General features: G+C 45.5%; 1 protein-coding gene across 1 annotated transcript; it reads left to right on the plus strand.

Annotated features, from left to right (window-relative positions):
* Positions 1–57: 57 nt before the first annotated feature.
* Positions 58–16,132, plus strand: tmbim4 (transmembrane BAX inhibitor motif containing 4). The gene is made up of 8 exons (XM_079335602.1): positions 58–145; positions 2,527–2,729; positions 3,820–3,928; positions 6,486–6,591; positions 6,676–6,709; positions 15,072–15,189; positions 15,259–15,304; positions 15,922–16,132. The coding sequence occupies exons 2-8, from the start codon at positions 2,639–2,641 to the stop codon at positions 16,126–16,128; spliced, it is 711 nt and encodes a 236-aa protein (XP_079191728.1). The 5' UTR covers positions 58–145; positions 2,527–2,638; the 3' UTR covers positions 16,129–16,132.
* Positions 16,133–16,826: the final 694 nt, after the last annotated feature.

Below are 16,826 nucleotides of genomic sequence, written 5' to 3' on the forward strand. Positions count from 1 at the left end.
GGAGCGGAAGGTTTAGTCACCTGTAACGTGTCTCATATATTCTATACAGCTTCAATTACACATGAACATTATAAAACATTTATTTATTCATCCTGAACTTTGACCTGCATGAGATGATCAACCAACAACAAACACCTGTCTTCAGGTAAACAGTCATTATCACAGTCATCACAGTCTCTCTGTGTGTATGTGTGTGTGCGCTTCGTCTCCACCCTGACGTTTCTCTTTATGAGTTTTAAAGCTGTTATGATCAAGGAGGAGGTTTACTTTGCAGCCTCCTTCTTCTTCCTGCAGAGACTTCAGTTTGACCCTCATCAGTGTACACCAGTCTACATCAGTCTACACCAGTCTACACCAGTCTACATCAGTCTACACCAGTCTACATCCATATTCATCAGTCTGCATCCATATTCATCAGTCTACATCAGTCTACATCAGTCTACATCAGTCTGCATCCATATTCATCAGTCTGCATCCATATTCATCAGTCTACATCAGTCTACATCAGTCTACATCAGTCTGCATCCATATTCATCAGTCTACATCAGTCTACATCAGTCTGCATCCATATTCATCAGTCTACATCAGTCTACATCAGTCTACATCAGTCTGCATCCATATTCATCAGTCTACATCAGTCTACACCAGTCTACATAAGTCTGCATCCATATTCATCAGTCTACATCAGTCTACATCAGTCTGCATCCATATTCATCAGTCTACATCAGTCTACATAAGTCTGCATCCATATTCATCAGTCTACATCAGTCTACATCAGTCTACATAAGTCTGCATCCATATTCATCAGTCTACATAAGTCTGCATCCATATTCAGTCTACATCAGTCTACATCAGCATTCATCAGTTTACATCAGTCTGCATCAGTCTACATCAGTCTACAACAGTTTAAATCAGTCTACATCAGTCTACAACAGTTTAAGTCAGTCTACATCAGTCTACATCAGTCTACATAAGTCTGCATCCATATTCATCAGTCTACATCAGTCTGCATCCATATTCATCAGTCTACATCAGTCTACATCAGTCTACACCAGTCTACATAAGTCTGCATCCATATTCATCAGTCTACATCAGTCTACATCAGTCTACACCAGTCTACATCAGTCTACATCAGTCTACACCAGTCTACACCAGTCTACATCAGTCTGCATCCATATTCATCAGTCTACATCAGTCTACATCAGTCTACACCAGTCTACATCAGTCTACATCAGTCTACACCAGTCTACACCAGTCTACATCAGTCTACACCAGTCTACATCAGTCTACATAAGTCTGCATCCATATTCATCAGTCTACATCAGTCTACATAAGTCTGCATCCATATTCATCAGTCTACATCAGTCTACATCAGTCTGCATAAGTCTGCATCCATATTCATCAGTCTACATCAGTCTACATCAGTCTACATAAGTCTGCATCCATATTCAGTCTACATCAGTCTACATCAGTCTACATCAGCATTCATCAGTTTACATCAGTCTGCATCAGTCTACATCAGTCTACAACAGTTTAAATCAGTCTACATCAGTCTACAACAGTTTAAGTCAGTCTGCATCAGTCTACATCAGTCTACATAAGTCTGCATCCATATTCAGTCTACATCAGTCTACATCAGCATTCATCAGTCTACATCAGTCTGCATCAGTCTATATCAGTCTACAACAGTCTGCATCAGTCTACATCAGTCTACATCAGTCTACATCAGTCTGCATCAGTCTACATCAGTCTACATCAGTCTGCATCAGTCTACATCAGTCTACAACAGTCTGCATCAGTCTACATCAGCATTCATCAGTCTACATCAGTCTGCATCAGTCTACATCAGTCTACATCAGTCTACATCAGTCTACATCAGCATTCATCAGTCTACATCAGCATTCATCAGTTTACATCAGTCTGCATCAGACTACATCAGTCTGCATCAGTCTACATCAGTCTGCATCAGTCTGCATCAGCATTCATCAGTCTACATCAGTCTGCATCAGTCTACATCAGTCTACATCAGCATTCATCAGTCTACATCAGTCTGCATCAGTCTACATCAGTCTGCATCAGCATTCATCAGTCTACATCAGTCTACATCAGTCTACATCAGTCTGCATCAGTCCAAATCAGTCTACCTCAGTCTGCATCAGTCTGCATCAGTCTGCATCAGTCTGCATCAGTCTACATCAGTCTGCATCAGTCTACCTCAGTCTGCATCAGTCTGCATCAGTCTACATCAGTCTGCATCAGTCTACATCAGTCTACAGAACATACAGCAGACGGCGTCCTGTGGTAGGCTTGTTTGGAGTACGCGGCTACGAAAACGCAGAGTTCACTTCCTATGAGAGGAAGTCAATACTGTGACCTTTAACCTTTGTATGCACAGCTGACCTTTATGATATAAATGATCTACATTCATTCAAACATGTTCAAGGATAAATAGTTTACCATGACGTCACAGCTCTGTTCTTCTTCTCCTGTTCAACAGTCTAACACGACGCTGCTCTGACTCGCCAGAACAACAAGTGGCGCTGTTTCTCACCATGACATCAGAAGAAGAGTCAGTGCGTAAACATCCGGTTCCCTGTGATCAACACCACAAACTCTGTGCGAAGAAAACAACACCACAATGAGCACTGAAAAATATCCCCGCTCCTCGATAGAGGATGATTTTAATTACGGAACTAACGTGGCTACAGCCAGCGTGCAAGTCCGGATGGGTGAGTGCAGCTCAAGTTAGCCGGAAGTTAGCCTGAGGCAGCTAACAGCGGCTACCTACATCATTTGTTAAAAGCTCATATTTAGCCAACGTTCGCCTTATAAATATGACGTAATGTACCTATCTGTGAATTCATTCTCACCTGTCATTGATCTGTGTTAATGTACCTGTGACGTCACCTGTCATTGATCTGTGTTAATGTACCTGTGTGTGACGTCACCTGTTCTGTGTTAATGTGAGCCTGACTTCACAGTTTTGCGTATAAATAACACAACCTTGTTATGTCGTGTTATTTATACGCCAAATTGCAATTTTGTGTGCAGATACGCCAATCCCTAACGTCAGGTTACCCATAGACAACCTGTAACCTCCCAGTCCCATTTCCTAACCTCTCCCAGTCCCTTTTCCTAACCTCTCCCAGTCCCTTTTCCTAACCTCTCCCAGTCCCATTTCCTAACCACTCCCAGTCCCTTTTCCTAACCTCTCCCAGTCCCTTTTCCTAACCTCTCCCAGTCCCTTTTCCTAACCTCTCCCAGTCCCTTTTCCTAACCTCTCCCAGTCCCATTTCCTAACCACTCCCAGTCCCTTTTCCTAACCTCTCCCAGTCCCTTTTCCTAACCTCTCCCAGTCCCTTTTCCTAACCTCTCCCAGTCCCTTTTCCTAACCCCTCCCAGTCCCTTTTTCAACTTCTCCCAGTCCCTTTTCCTAACCTCTCCAACCTCTCCCAGTCCCTTTTTCAACTTCTCCCAGTCCCTTTTCCTAACCTCTCCCAGTCCCATTTCCTAACCACTCCCAGTCCCTTTTCCTAACCTCTCCCAGTCCCTTTTCCTAACCTCTCCCAGTCCCATTTCCTAACCTCTCCCAGTCCCTTTTCCTAACCTCTCCCAGTCCCATTTCCTAACCTCTCCCAGTCGGTATGTGTTGCTAGGCTTATCATATGCACGTAAAGTTGCAATTTGGCGTGTGCATTGCACGACATTACAATGTTGTGTTATTTGTACGCAAACTGTGCGACTGTGTTGGTTAATGTATCTGTGTGTGACGTCACCTGTCATTTACCTGTGTACCTGTATGATGTAACACCTGTGCAGACTTCCTGAGGAAGGTGTACACTCTCCTGAGCCTCCAGATCATCCTGACGACAGCCACCTCTGCCCTCTTCATGTTCTCTGACACCATCAAAGAGTTCGTCCACAACAGGTGAGTCTGCTCTCATGATCAGGTAATGTCCAACTTATGAAACTTCACACAGACATCCTTTTTCATTACTCAGTAATACCTGCTTACAGAGAACAGGTGAGCACTCAGTGATACCTGCTTACAGAGAACAGGTGAGCACTCAGTGATACCTGCTTACAGAGAACAGGTGAACACTCAGTGATACCTGCTTACAGAGAACAGGTGAACACTCAGTGATACCTGCTTACAGAGAACAGGTGAACACTCAGTGATACCTGCTTACAGAGAACAGGTGAGCACTCAGTGATACCTGCTTACAGAGAACAGGTGAGCACTCAGTGATACCTGCTTACAGAGAACAGGTGAGCACTCAGTGATACCTGCTTACAGGGAACAGGTGAACACTCAGTGATACCTGCTTACAGAGAACAGGTGAACACTCAGTGATACCTGCCTACAGAGAACAGGTGAGCACTCAGTGATACCTGCTTACAGAGAACAGGTGAACACTCAGTGATACCTGCTTACAGAGAACAGGTGAACACTCAGTGATACCTGCTTACAGAGAACAGGTGAACACTCAGTGATACCTGCTTACAGGGAACAGGTGAACACTCAGTGATACCTGCTTACAGAGAACAGGTGAACACTCAGTGATACCTGCCTACAGAGAACAGGTGTCTGCTTTCTGTCTGTTCTCCATCTGTTCTGTCTGTTTGATGTGTCTGTTCCGTGTGTCTGCTCTCTGTCTGATCTACATTAGTTCTATGTCTGTTCTATGCGTCTGTTCTTTGTCTGTTCTCTGTTTGTTCTCTGTCTGTTCTGTGTTATGGAACATCTTACTCCATCCTACTATATGTGTTGTACGAAGATCTCATATAATCTGTCATATAAAATGTGAAATGTCTGAGAATACCACACAGCCTATCAGGTGTTTTGTTTTCCATCATTTCTCTCCCTATGTGTCCGTTCTCTGTCTGTTCTATGTGTATGTTCTATGTGTCTGTTCTATGTATCTGTTCTCTGTCTGTTCTATGTGTCCGTTGTCTGTTCTATATGTCTGTTCTCTGTCTGTTCTATGTGTCTGTTCTATGTTTGTTCTCTGTCTATTCTATGTGTCCATTGTCTGTTCTCTGTCTTTTCTCTGTCTGTTCTATGTATCTGTTCTCTGTCTGTTCTATGTGTCTGTTCTCTGTCTGTTCTATGTGTATGTTCTATGTGTCTGTTCTATGTATCTGTTCTCTGTCTGTTCTATGTGTCTGTTCTATGTGTCTGTTCTCTGTCTGTTCTATGTGTCTGTTCTATATGTCTGTTCTTTGTCTGGTCTATGTCTGTTAGCTGTCTGTTCTATATGTATGTTCTATCCGTTCTATGTCTGTTCTGTGTATCTGTTCTCTGTCTGTTCTATATGTCTGCTCTCTGTCTGTTCTATGTGTATGTTCTGTCTGTTCTGTGTCTGTTGTGTGTCTGTTCTGTCCATTCTGTCTGTCTGTTCTCTGTCTGTTCTATGTGTATGTTCTGTCTGTTCTATGTCCCTGTTCTCTGTCTGTTCTATGTGTATGTTCTGTCTGTTCTGTGTCTGTTCTGTCCATTCTGTCTGTTCTCTGTCTGTTCTATATGTATGTTCTATCCGTTCAATGTGCCTGTTCTCTGTTCTATGTGTATGTTCTGTCTGTTCTGTGTCTGTTGTGTGTCTGTTCTATGTCAGTTCTCTGTCTGTTCTATGTGTATGTTCTGTCTGTTCTATGTCAGTTCTCTGTCTGTTCTATGTGTATGTTCTGTCTGTTCTATGTCAGTTTTCTGTCTGTTCTATGTGTATGTTCTGTCTGTTCTATGTCTGTTCTCTGTCTGTTCTATATGTATGTTCTGTCTGTTCTATGTCAGTTCTCTGTCTGTTCTATGTGTATGTTCTGTCTGTTCTATGTGCCTGTTCTGTCTGTTCTCTGTCTGTTCTATGTGCCTGTTCTCTGTTTGTTCTGTGTCTGTTCTATATGCCTGTTCTATGTCGGTTCTCTGTCTGTTCTATGTGTATGTTCTGTCTGTTCTATGTGCCTGTTCTGTCTGTTCACTGTCTGTTCACTGTCTGTTCTATGTGCCTGTTCTCTGTTTGTTCTGTGTCCGTTCTATGTGCCTGTTCTCTGTTTGTTCTGTGTCTGTTCTGTCTGTTCTGTGTGTCTGTTCTATGTTTGTTCTCTGTCTGTTCTATGTGTCCTCTGTCTGTTCTCTGTCTGTTCTATGTGTCTGTTCTCTGTCTGCTCTCTGTCTGTTCTGTCTGTCTATTCTATGTGTCTGTTCTCTGTCTATTCTATGTGTCTGTTCTCTGTCTATTCTATGTGTCTGTTCTCTGTCTATTCTATGTGTCTGTTATTTGTCTGCTTTCTCTGTTCTTTGTCTGCTCTCTATCTTTTCTGTTTGTACTGTCTGTTCTCTGTCTGTTCTATATATCTGTTCTCTGTCTGTTCTATGTGTCTGTTCTTTGTCTTTTCTATGTACCTGTTTGTTGTCTGTAAATCATGTTGGTTCTATGTGTCTGTTCTCTGCCTGTTGCTCATATCTGTTCCCTGTCTGTGATCCTTAGTCCTGCGGTGGTTCTGGCATCTGCTCTTGGCTCTCTGGTGGTTCTCGTGGTTCTGGCCTTCTACAGACACCAACACCCAGTGAACCTGTACCTGCTGCTGCTGTTTGTGAGTCTGTTCTGTTATTAACTGACTTCCTGTTATCTTCATGTTACCATCTGACTGTAGCTAACCTTTGACCTTTATTTTCAGACTCTGCTGGAGGCGATCTCTGTGGCCACAGCCTGTAAGAAACATTTCTATTATAATCTCATTCAATGATCAATCCAAATTAAACAGGCTGAAGTTTGAGGGAGGCTCCCGTATGCACAAACTTTGATGAACAGGTGCATAGTGAACACGTACATAGTGAACGAGTACACAGTGACCAGGTACACAGTGACCAGGTACACAGTGCACAGGTGCACAGTGACCAGGTACACAGTGACCAGGTACACAGTGCACAGGTGCACAGTGAACAGGTGCACAGTGAACAGACTGTACACAGTGAACAGGTGCACAGTGAACAGACTGTACACAGTGAACAGGTGCACAGTGAACAGGTGCACAGTGAACAGGTGCACAGTGAACAGACTGTACACAGTGAACAGGTGCACAGTGAACAGGTGCACAGTGAACAGACTGTACACAGTGAACAGGTGCACAGTGAACAGACTGTACACAGTGACCAGGTACACAGTGACCAGGTACACAGTGACCAGGTACACAGTGAACAGGTACACAGTGAACAGGTGCACAGTGAACAGGTGCACAGTGAACAGACTGTACACAGTGAACAGACTGTACACAGTGAACAGACTGTACACAGTGAACAGACTGTACACAGTGAACAGGTGCACAGTGAACAGGTACACAGTGAACAGACTGTACACAGTGAACAGATGCACAGTGAACAGGTACACAGTGAACAGGTGAACAGGTACACAGTGAACAGGTGCACAGTGAACAGGTACACAGTGAACAGGTGCACAGTGAACAGACTGTACACAGTGGACAGACTGTACACAGTGAACAGATGCACAGTGAACAGACTGTACACAGTGAACAGACTGTACACAGTGAACAGACTGTACACAGTGAACAGACTGTACACAGTGAACAGACTGTACACAGTGAACAGACTGTACACAGTGAACAGACTGTACACAGTGAACAGGTGCACAGTGAACAGGTGCACAGTGAACAGGTGCACAGTGAACAGGTACACAGTGAACAGACTGTACACAGTGAACAGGTGCACAGTGAACAGGTGCACAGTGAACAGGTATACAGTGAACAGGTGCACAGTGAACAGACTGTACACAGTGAACAGACTGTACACAGTGAACAGACTGTACACAGTGAACAGACTGTACACAGTGAACAGACTGTACACAGTGAACAGACTGTACACAGTGAACAGGTATACAGTGAACAGACTGTACACAGTGAACAGACTGTACACAGTGAACAGACTGTACACAGTGAACAGACTGTACACAGTGAACAGACTGTACACAGTGAACAGGTGCACAGTGAACAGGTGCACAGTGAACAGGTGCACAGTGAACAGGTACACAGTGAACAGACTGTACACAGTGAACAGGTGCACAGTGAACAGGTGCACAGTGAACAGGTATACAGTGAACAGGTGCACAGTGAACAGACTGTACACAGTGAACAGGTACACAGTGAACAGACTGTACACAGTGAACAGGTACACAGTGAACAGTCTGTACACAGTGAACAGGTACACAGTGAACAGTCTGTACACAATGAACAGACTGTGCACAGTGAACAGGTACACAGTGAACAGGTACACAGTGAACAGTTACACAGTGAACAGGTACACAGTGAACAGGTACACAGTGAACCGACTGTACACAGTGAACAGACTGTACACAGTGAACAGGTGCACAGTGAACAGACTGTACACAGTGAACAGACTGTACACAGTGAACAGACTGTGCACAGTGAACAGGTGCACAGTGAACAGACTGTACACAGTGAACAGACTGTACACAGTGAACAGACTGTGCACAGTGCACAGGTACACAGTGAACAGGTACACGGTGAACAGGTGCACAGTGAACAGGTGCACAGTGAACAGGTGCACAGTGAACAGGTGCACAGTGAACAGGTGCACGGTGAACATGTACACGGTGAACAGGTACACGGTGAACAGGTGCACAGTGAACAGACTGTACACAGTGAACAGTCTGTACACAGTGAACAGATGCACAGTGAACAGGTACACAGTGAACAGGTGCACAGTGAACAGGTGCACAGTGAACAGGTGCACAGTGAACATGTACACGGTGAACAGGTGCACGGTGAACAGGTGCACAGTGAACAGACTGTACACAGTGAACAGACTGTACACAGTGAACAGGTACACAGTGAACAGACTGTACACAGTGAACAGGTGCACAGTGAACAGGTGCACAGTGAACAGGTACACAGTGAACAGGTGCACAGTGAACAGACTGTACACAGTGAACAGACTGTACACAGTGAACAGACTGTACACAGTGAACAGTTACACAGTGAACAGATGCACAGTGAACAGGTACACAGTGAACAGGTACACAGTGAACAGTCTGTACACAGTGAACAGACTGTACACAGTGAACAGACTGTACACAGTGAACAGGTGCACAGTGAACAGGTACACAGTGAACAGGTGCACAGTGAACAGACTGTACACAGTGAACAGACTGTACACAGTGAACAGGTGCACAGTGAACAGGTGCACAGTGAACAGACTGTACACAGTGAACAGACTGTACACAGTGAACAGGTGCACAGTGACCAGGTGCACAGTGAACAGGTATACAGTGAACAGACTGTACACAGTGAACAGACTGTACACAGTGAACAGACTGTACACAGTGAACAGACTGTACACAGTGAACAGACTGTACACAGTGAACAGACTGTACACAGTGAACAGACTGTACACAGTGAACAGGTGCACAGTGAACAGGTGCACAGTGAACAGGTGCACAGTGAACAGGTGCACAGTGAACAGGTGCACAGTGAACAGGTGCACAGTGAACAGGTGCACAGTGAACAGGTTGTACACAGTGAACAGACTGTACACAGTGAACAGTCTGTACACAGTGAACAGGTACACAGTGAACAGACTGTACACAGTGAACAGGTACACAGTGAACAGTCTGTACACAGTGAACAGGTACACAGTGAACAGTCTGTACACAATGAACAGACTGTGCACAGTGAACAGGTACACAGTGAACAGGTACACAGTGAACAGTTACACAGTGAACAGGTACACAGTGAACAGGTACACAGTGAACCGACTCTACACAGTGAACAGACTGTACACGGTGAACAGACTGTACACAGTGAACAGGTGCACAGTGAACAGACTGTACACAGTGAACAGACTGTGCACAGTGAACAGGTACACAGTGAACAGGTACACAGTGAACAGGTACACAGTGAACAGTTACACAGTGAACCGACTGTACACAGTGAACCGACTGTACACAGTGAACAGACTGTACACAGTGCACAGGTACAGAGTGAACAGGTACACGGTGAACAGGTGCACAGTGAACAGGTGCACAGTGAACAGGTGCACAGTGAACATGTACACAGTGAACAGGTACACGGTGAACAGGTGCACAGTGAACAGACTGTACACAGTGAACATGTACACAGTGAACAGGTGCACAGTGAACAGGTGCACAGTGAACAGGTGCACGGTGAACAGGTGCACGGTGAACATGTACACGGTGAACAGGTGCACGGTGAACAGGTACACGGTGAACAGGTGCGCAGTGAACAGGTACACAGTGAACAGGTGCACAGTGAACAGACTGTACACAGTGCACAGGTGCACAGTGAACAGACTGTACACAGTGAACAGGTGCACAGTGAACAGGTGCACAGTGAACAGGTACACGGTGAACAGGTGCACGGTGAACAGGTGCACAGTGAACAGGTGCACAGTGAACAGGTGCACAGTGAACAGGTGCACAGTGAACAGACTGTACACAGTGAACAGACTTTACACAGTGAACAGACTGTACACAGTGAACAGACTGTACACAGTGAACAGACTGTACACAGTGAACAGACTGTACACAGTGAACAGGTACACAGTGAACAGGTGCACGGTGAACAGGTACACAGTGAACAGGTACACAGTGAACAGGTACACAGTGAACAGGTGCACAGTGAACAGGTGCACAGTGAACAGACTGTACACAGTGAACAGGTGCACAGTGAACAGGTGCACAGTGAACAGACTGTACACAGTGAACAGGTGCACGGTGAACAGGTACACGGTGAACAGGTACACAGTGAACAGGTACACAGTGAACAGGTGCACAGTGAACAGGTACACAGTGAACAGACTGTACACAGTGAACAGGTGCACAGTGAACAGACTGTACACAGTGAACAGGTACACAGTGAACAGACTGTACACAGTGAACAGACTGTACACAGTGAACAGGTACACAGTGAACAGACTGTACACAGTGAACAGGTGAACAGTGAACAGGTGCACAGTGAACAGACTGTACACAGTGAACAGGTACACAGTGAACAGGTGCACAGTGAACAGACTGTACACAGTGAACAGGTACACAGTGAACAGGTATACAGTGAACAGGTATACAGTGAACAGACTGTACACAGTGAACAGACTGTACACAGTGAACAGACTGTACACAGTGAACAGGTGCACAGTGAACAGGTGCACAGTGAACAGGTACACAGTGAACAGGTGCACAGTGAACAGGTATACAGTGAACAGGTGCACAGTGAACAGACTGTACACAGTGAACAGGTGCACAGTGAACAGGTGCACAGTGAACAGGTACACAGTGAACAGACTGTACACAGTGAACAGGTACACAGTGAACAGGTGCACAGTGAACAGGTACACAGTGAACAGGTGCACAGTGAACAGGTATACAGTGAACAGGTGCACAGTGAACAGACTGTACACAGTGAACAGACTGTACACAGTGAACAGTCTGTACACAGTGAACAGGTACACAGTGAACAGACTGTACACAGTGAACAGGTACACAGTGAACAGACTGTACACAGTGAACAGGTACACAGTGAACAGTCTGTACACAGTGAACAGTCTGTACACAATGAACAGTCTGTACACAATGAACAGACTGTACACAGTGAACAGGTACACAGTGAACAGTTACACAGTGAACAGTTACACAGTGAACAGGTACACAGTGAACAGACTGTACACAGTGAACAGACTGTACACGGTGAACAGACTGTACACAGTGAACAGGTGCACAGTGAACAGACTGTACACAGTGAACAGACTGTACACAGTGAACAGACTGTACACGGTGAACAGACTGTACACAGTGAACAGACTGTACACAGTGAACAGACTGTACACAGTGAACAGACTGTGCACAGTGAACAGGTACACAGTGAACAGACTGTACACAGTGAACAGACTGTACACGGTGAACAGACTGTACACAGTGAACAGACTGTACACAGTGAACAGACTGTACACAGTGAACAGGTACACAGTGAACAGGTACACAGTGAACAGTTACACAGTGAACCGACTGTACACAGTGAACCGACTGTACACAGTGAACAGACTGTGCACAGTGAACAGGTACACAGTGAACAGGTACACAGTGAACAGGTACACAGTGAACAGTTACACAGTGAACCGACTGTACACAGTGAACCGACTGTACACAGTGAACAGACTGTACACAGTGCACAGGTACAGAGTGAACAGGTACACGGTGAACAGGTGCACAGTGAACAGGTGCACAGTGAACAGGTGCACAGTGAACAGGTGCACAGTGAACATGTACACAGTGAACAGGTACACGGTGAACAGGTGCACAGTGAACAGACTGTACACAGTGAACATGTACACAGTGAACAGGTGCACAGTGAACAGGTGCACAGTGAACAGGTGCACAGTGAACAGGTGCACAGTGAACATGTACACGGTGAACAGGTACACGGTGAACAGGTACACGGTGAACAGGTGCACGGTGAACAGGTACACGGTGAACAGGTACACGGTGAACAGGTGCGCAGTGAACAGGTACACAGTGAACAGGTGCACAGTGAACAGTTACACAGTGAACAGGTGCACAGTGAACAGACTGTACACAGTGAACAGACTGTACACAGTGAACAGACTGTACACAGTGAACAGGTACACAGTGAACAGGTGCACAGTGAACAGTTACACAGTGAACAGGTGCACAGTGAACAGGTGCACAGTGAACAGGTGCACAGTGAACAGACTGTACACAGTGAACAGACTGTACACAGTGAACAGGTGCACAGTGAACAGGTACACAGTGAACAGACTGTACACAGTGAACAGACTGTACACAGTGAACAGACTGTACACAGTGAACAGGTGCACAGTGAACAGGTGCACAGTGAACAGGTGCACAGTGAACAGACTGTACACAGTGAACAGACTGTACACAGTGCACAGGTGCACAGTGAACAGACTGTACACAGTGAACAGGTGCACAGTGAACAGGTACACGGTGAACAGGTACACGGTGAACAGGTGCGCAGTGAACAGGTACACAGTGAACAGGTGCACAGTGAACAGTTACACAGTGAACAGGTGCACAGTGAACAGACTGTACACAGTGAACAGACTGTACACAGTGAACAGACTGTACACAGTGAACAGGTACACAGTGAACAGGTGCACAGTGAACAGTTACACAGTGAACAGGTGCACAGTGAACAGGTGCACAGTGAACAGGTGCACAGTGAACAGACTGTACACAGTGAACAGACTGTACACAGTGAACAGGTGCACAGTGAACAGGTACACAGTGAACAGACTGTACACAGTGAACAGACTGTACACAGTGAACAGACTGTACACAGTGAACAGGTGCACAGTGAACAGGTGCACAGTGAACAGGTGCACAGTGAACAGACTGTACACAGTGAACAGACTGTACACAGTGCACAGGTGCACAGTGAACAGACTGTACACAGTGAACAGGTGCACAGTGAACAGGTACACAGTGAACAGGTACACGGTGAACAGGTGCACGGTGAACAGGTGCACAGTGAACAGGTACACGGTGAACAGGTACACGGTGAACAGGTGCACGGTGAACAGGTACACGGTGAACAGGTACACGGTGAACAGGTGCGCAGTGAACAGGTACACAGTGAACAGGTGCACAGTGAACAGTTACACAGTGAACAGGTGCACAGTGAACAGACTGTACACAGTGAACAGACTGTACACAGTGAACAGACTGTACACAGTGAACAGGTACACAGTGAACAGGTGCACAGTGAACAGTTACACAGTGAACAGGTGCACAGTGAACAGGTGCACAGTGAACAGGTGCACAGTGAACAGACTGTACACAGTGAACAGACTGTACACAGTGAACAGGTGCACAGTGAACAGGTACACAGTGAACAGACTGTACACAGTGAACAGACTGTACACAGTGAACAGACTGTACACAGTGAACAGGTGCACAGTGAACAGGTGCACAGTGAACAGGTGCACAGTGAACAGACTGTACACAGTGAACAGACTGTACACAGTGCACAGGTGCACAGTGAACAGACTGTACACAGTGAACAGGTGCACAGTGAACAGGTACACAGTGAACAGGTACACGGTGAACAGGTGCACGGTGAACAGGTGCACAGTGAACAGGTGCACAGTGAACAGGTATACAGTGAACAGACTGTACACAGTGAACAGACTGTACACAGTGAACAGACTGTACACAGTGAACAGACTGTACACAGTGAACAGACTGTACACAGTGAACAGACTGTACACAGTGAACAGACTGTACACAGTGAACAGACTGTACACAGTGAACAGGTGCACGGTGAACAGGTACACAGTGAACAGGTACACAGTGAACAGGTACACAGTGAACAGGTGCACAGTGAACAGGTGCACAGTGAACAGACTGTACACAGTGAACAGGTGCACGGTGAACAGGTACACAGTGAACAGGTACACAGTGAACAGGTACACAGTGAACAGGTGCACAGTGAACAGGTACACAGTGAACAGGTACACAGTGAACAGGTACACAGTGAACAGGTGCACAGTGAACAGGTGCACAGTGAACAGACTGTACACAGTGAACAGGTGCACAGTGAACAGGTACACAGTGAACAGGTACACAGTGAACAGGTGCACAGTGAACAGGTGCACAGTGAACAGACTGTACACAGTGAACAGGTGCACAGTGAACAGACTGTACACAGTGAACAGACTGTACACAGTGAACAGACTGTACACAGTGAACAGACTGTACACAGTGAACAGGTACACAGTGAACAGGTGCACGGTGAACAGGTACACAGTGAACAGGTACACAGTGAACAGGTGCACAGTGAACAGGTGCACAGTGAACAGACTGTACACAGTGAAACACTAAACATTATGAGTCTAGATCTTCTGTTATTGTTGCAGTGGTATCAAACAGGTATATGGTTAGATGTTTACTGTGATTGTATAGAAGTACAATGTCGTGGTGAACAGCTCACTCTGTCACTCTGATAACTTCCTGATATCTCACCGCTGATCTCTCATCGCTTCACAGTAACCTTCTATGAATACTCCACGGTGCTGCAGGCACTGTTCCTCACCTGTGCAGTGTTTGCTGGACTCACAGCGTACACCTTTCAGTCTAAGAGGGACTTCAGTAAGATGGGAGCAGGGTGAGTTTGTGCTGAGCTGATCTGTGTGTCTGTGAGTGTGTGTTACTTACTCTCTGTATGTGTTTACAGACTGTTCGCCTGTCTCTGGATCCTCATCATCGCAGGATTCATGAGGGTGAGTGAAAACCCTTAATCTGTACTCTGTTTACATTGTTAATACTTTAATTTATCCACATACTACCTCCATGGTGAAATACTCACAAGTGCCCTTGTCTGTCGATTGTCTGTCGTTCGTTATTTGTTGTCCAAAATGTCTTTAGTTAAGTTATTTGTTTTATAGTATCGTTTTTTTATTGCTAGTTTTCTTAGTGCTCTTTTTATGCACTGCAGGTTTGCACTGGGGGGGGGATTGCAATTTCATCTGTGCTGTATGTTTAACATGGAGCATATTTGACAAATAAACAACCTTGAACCTTGAAACACCTGCAAACCTGAGTCTGATTAATGTGGGAGAGGGGGAGAGAAAGAGAGAGGGACAGGTGATAGATAAGTTGCTTCTTTCTGACATTAGCACATCAGGAAACTTTATCAGTCAGAGCCAAACTACAACCTTCGGTGTTGAAAAATAAAGTCAACGTTGAAGCGTAAAATCCTGCAGTTCCTGGAGTGTCCACTAGAGGGTATCTGCAGAAGCACAGAAAGTCATATACACACTCATTTAAAAAAACTGTTTATTATGCTAAAAAAACTATTTCTCTATGCCTCACTCTCTCTCTTTGTCTCCCCCTGCAGTTCTTCTTTGACAGTGACAGCACTGAGCTGGTCCTCAGTGGGGTGGGGGCTCTGGTGTTCTGTGGCTTCATCATCTATGACACTCACCTGCTGATGAAGCAGCTGTCTCCTGAGGAGCACGTCCTGGCCTCCATTAACCTTTATCTGGACATCGTCAACCTGTTCCTGCACATCCTGCGTGTGCTGGACTCCATGAAGAAACACTGAGATGCCGCTTTCTTAATGTTTACGTGGAAACACACCTTATACCGCACGCACAACAGCACCTGTCCAACACCCGTCTGATCCCTGTCCGACATCTGTCCCACACCTGTCTGAGACCTGTCCCACACATGTCTGAGACCTGTCCCACACATGTCTGATACCTGTCTCACACCTGTCTAATCTCCACCTGTAGAGGAGTCACCATACCAGAAATGTACACTCTAATATGATTCCAGTAAAATATGATGATATCCATTCCTGTGTTACCATGGCAACAAATACAGATGTCCTCCACGCCTGGAACCTGTGGTTTATTGTTTTGAAATAATGATGATTGTAATGGACACCTGCATGCTGTCCTAACAAGGGTTCACAGTGTGCAGATAGACACCGTGCAGAAGTTCCTAACCTCTGAAACACCTGTGTGATGATGCCGATGTGCAGAGGAAGTTTCTGTAATACTGAACGCGTTGATCTGGCGTTTAAAGGCTCACAGGTAGTGTTCTGGTGGCGTTTCTACAGAAACATTTATATTTATCTAATCAGTAACTGAACAAGTCATGACTCACAGCGAGCTCCGCTGGTCTCTGTGTATTTGTAATGGTGTTTAAAGGGTTAAAACTGTAACGTGATGATTGTTTATATTTATCTTGATCAGCTCCTTCATGAAAAAAGATGTTTAAAATAAATGAACGTTTAAA

Source organism: Symphodus melops (assembly GCF_947650265.1).
Source record: "Symphodus melops genome assembly, chromosome: 22".
Lineage (NCBI taxonomy): Eukaryota > Metazoa > Chordata > Actinopteri > Labriformes > Labridae > Symphodus > Symphodus melops.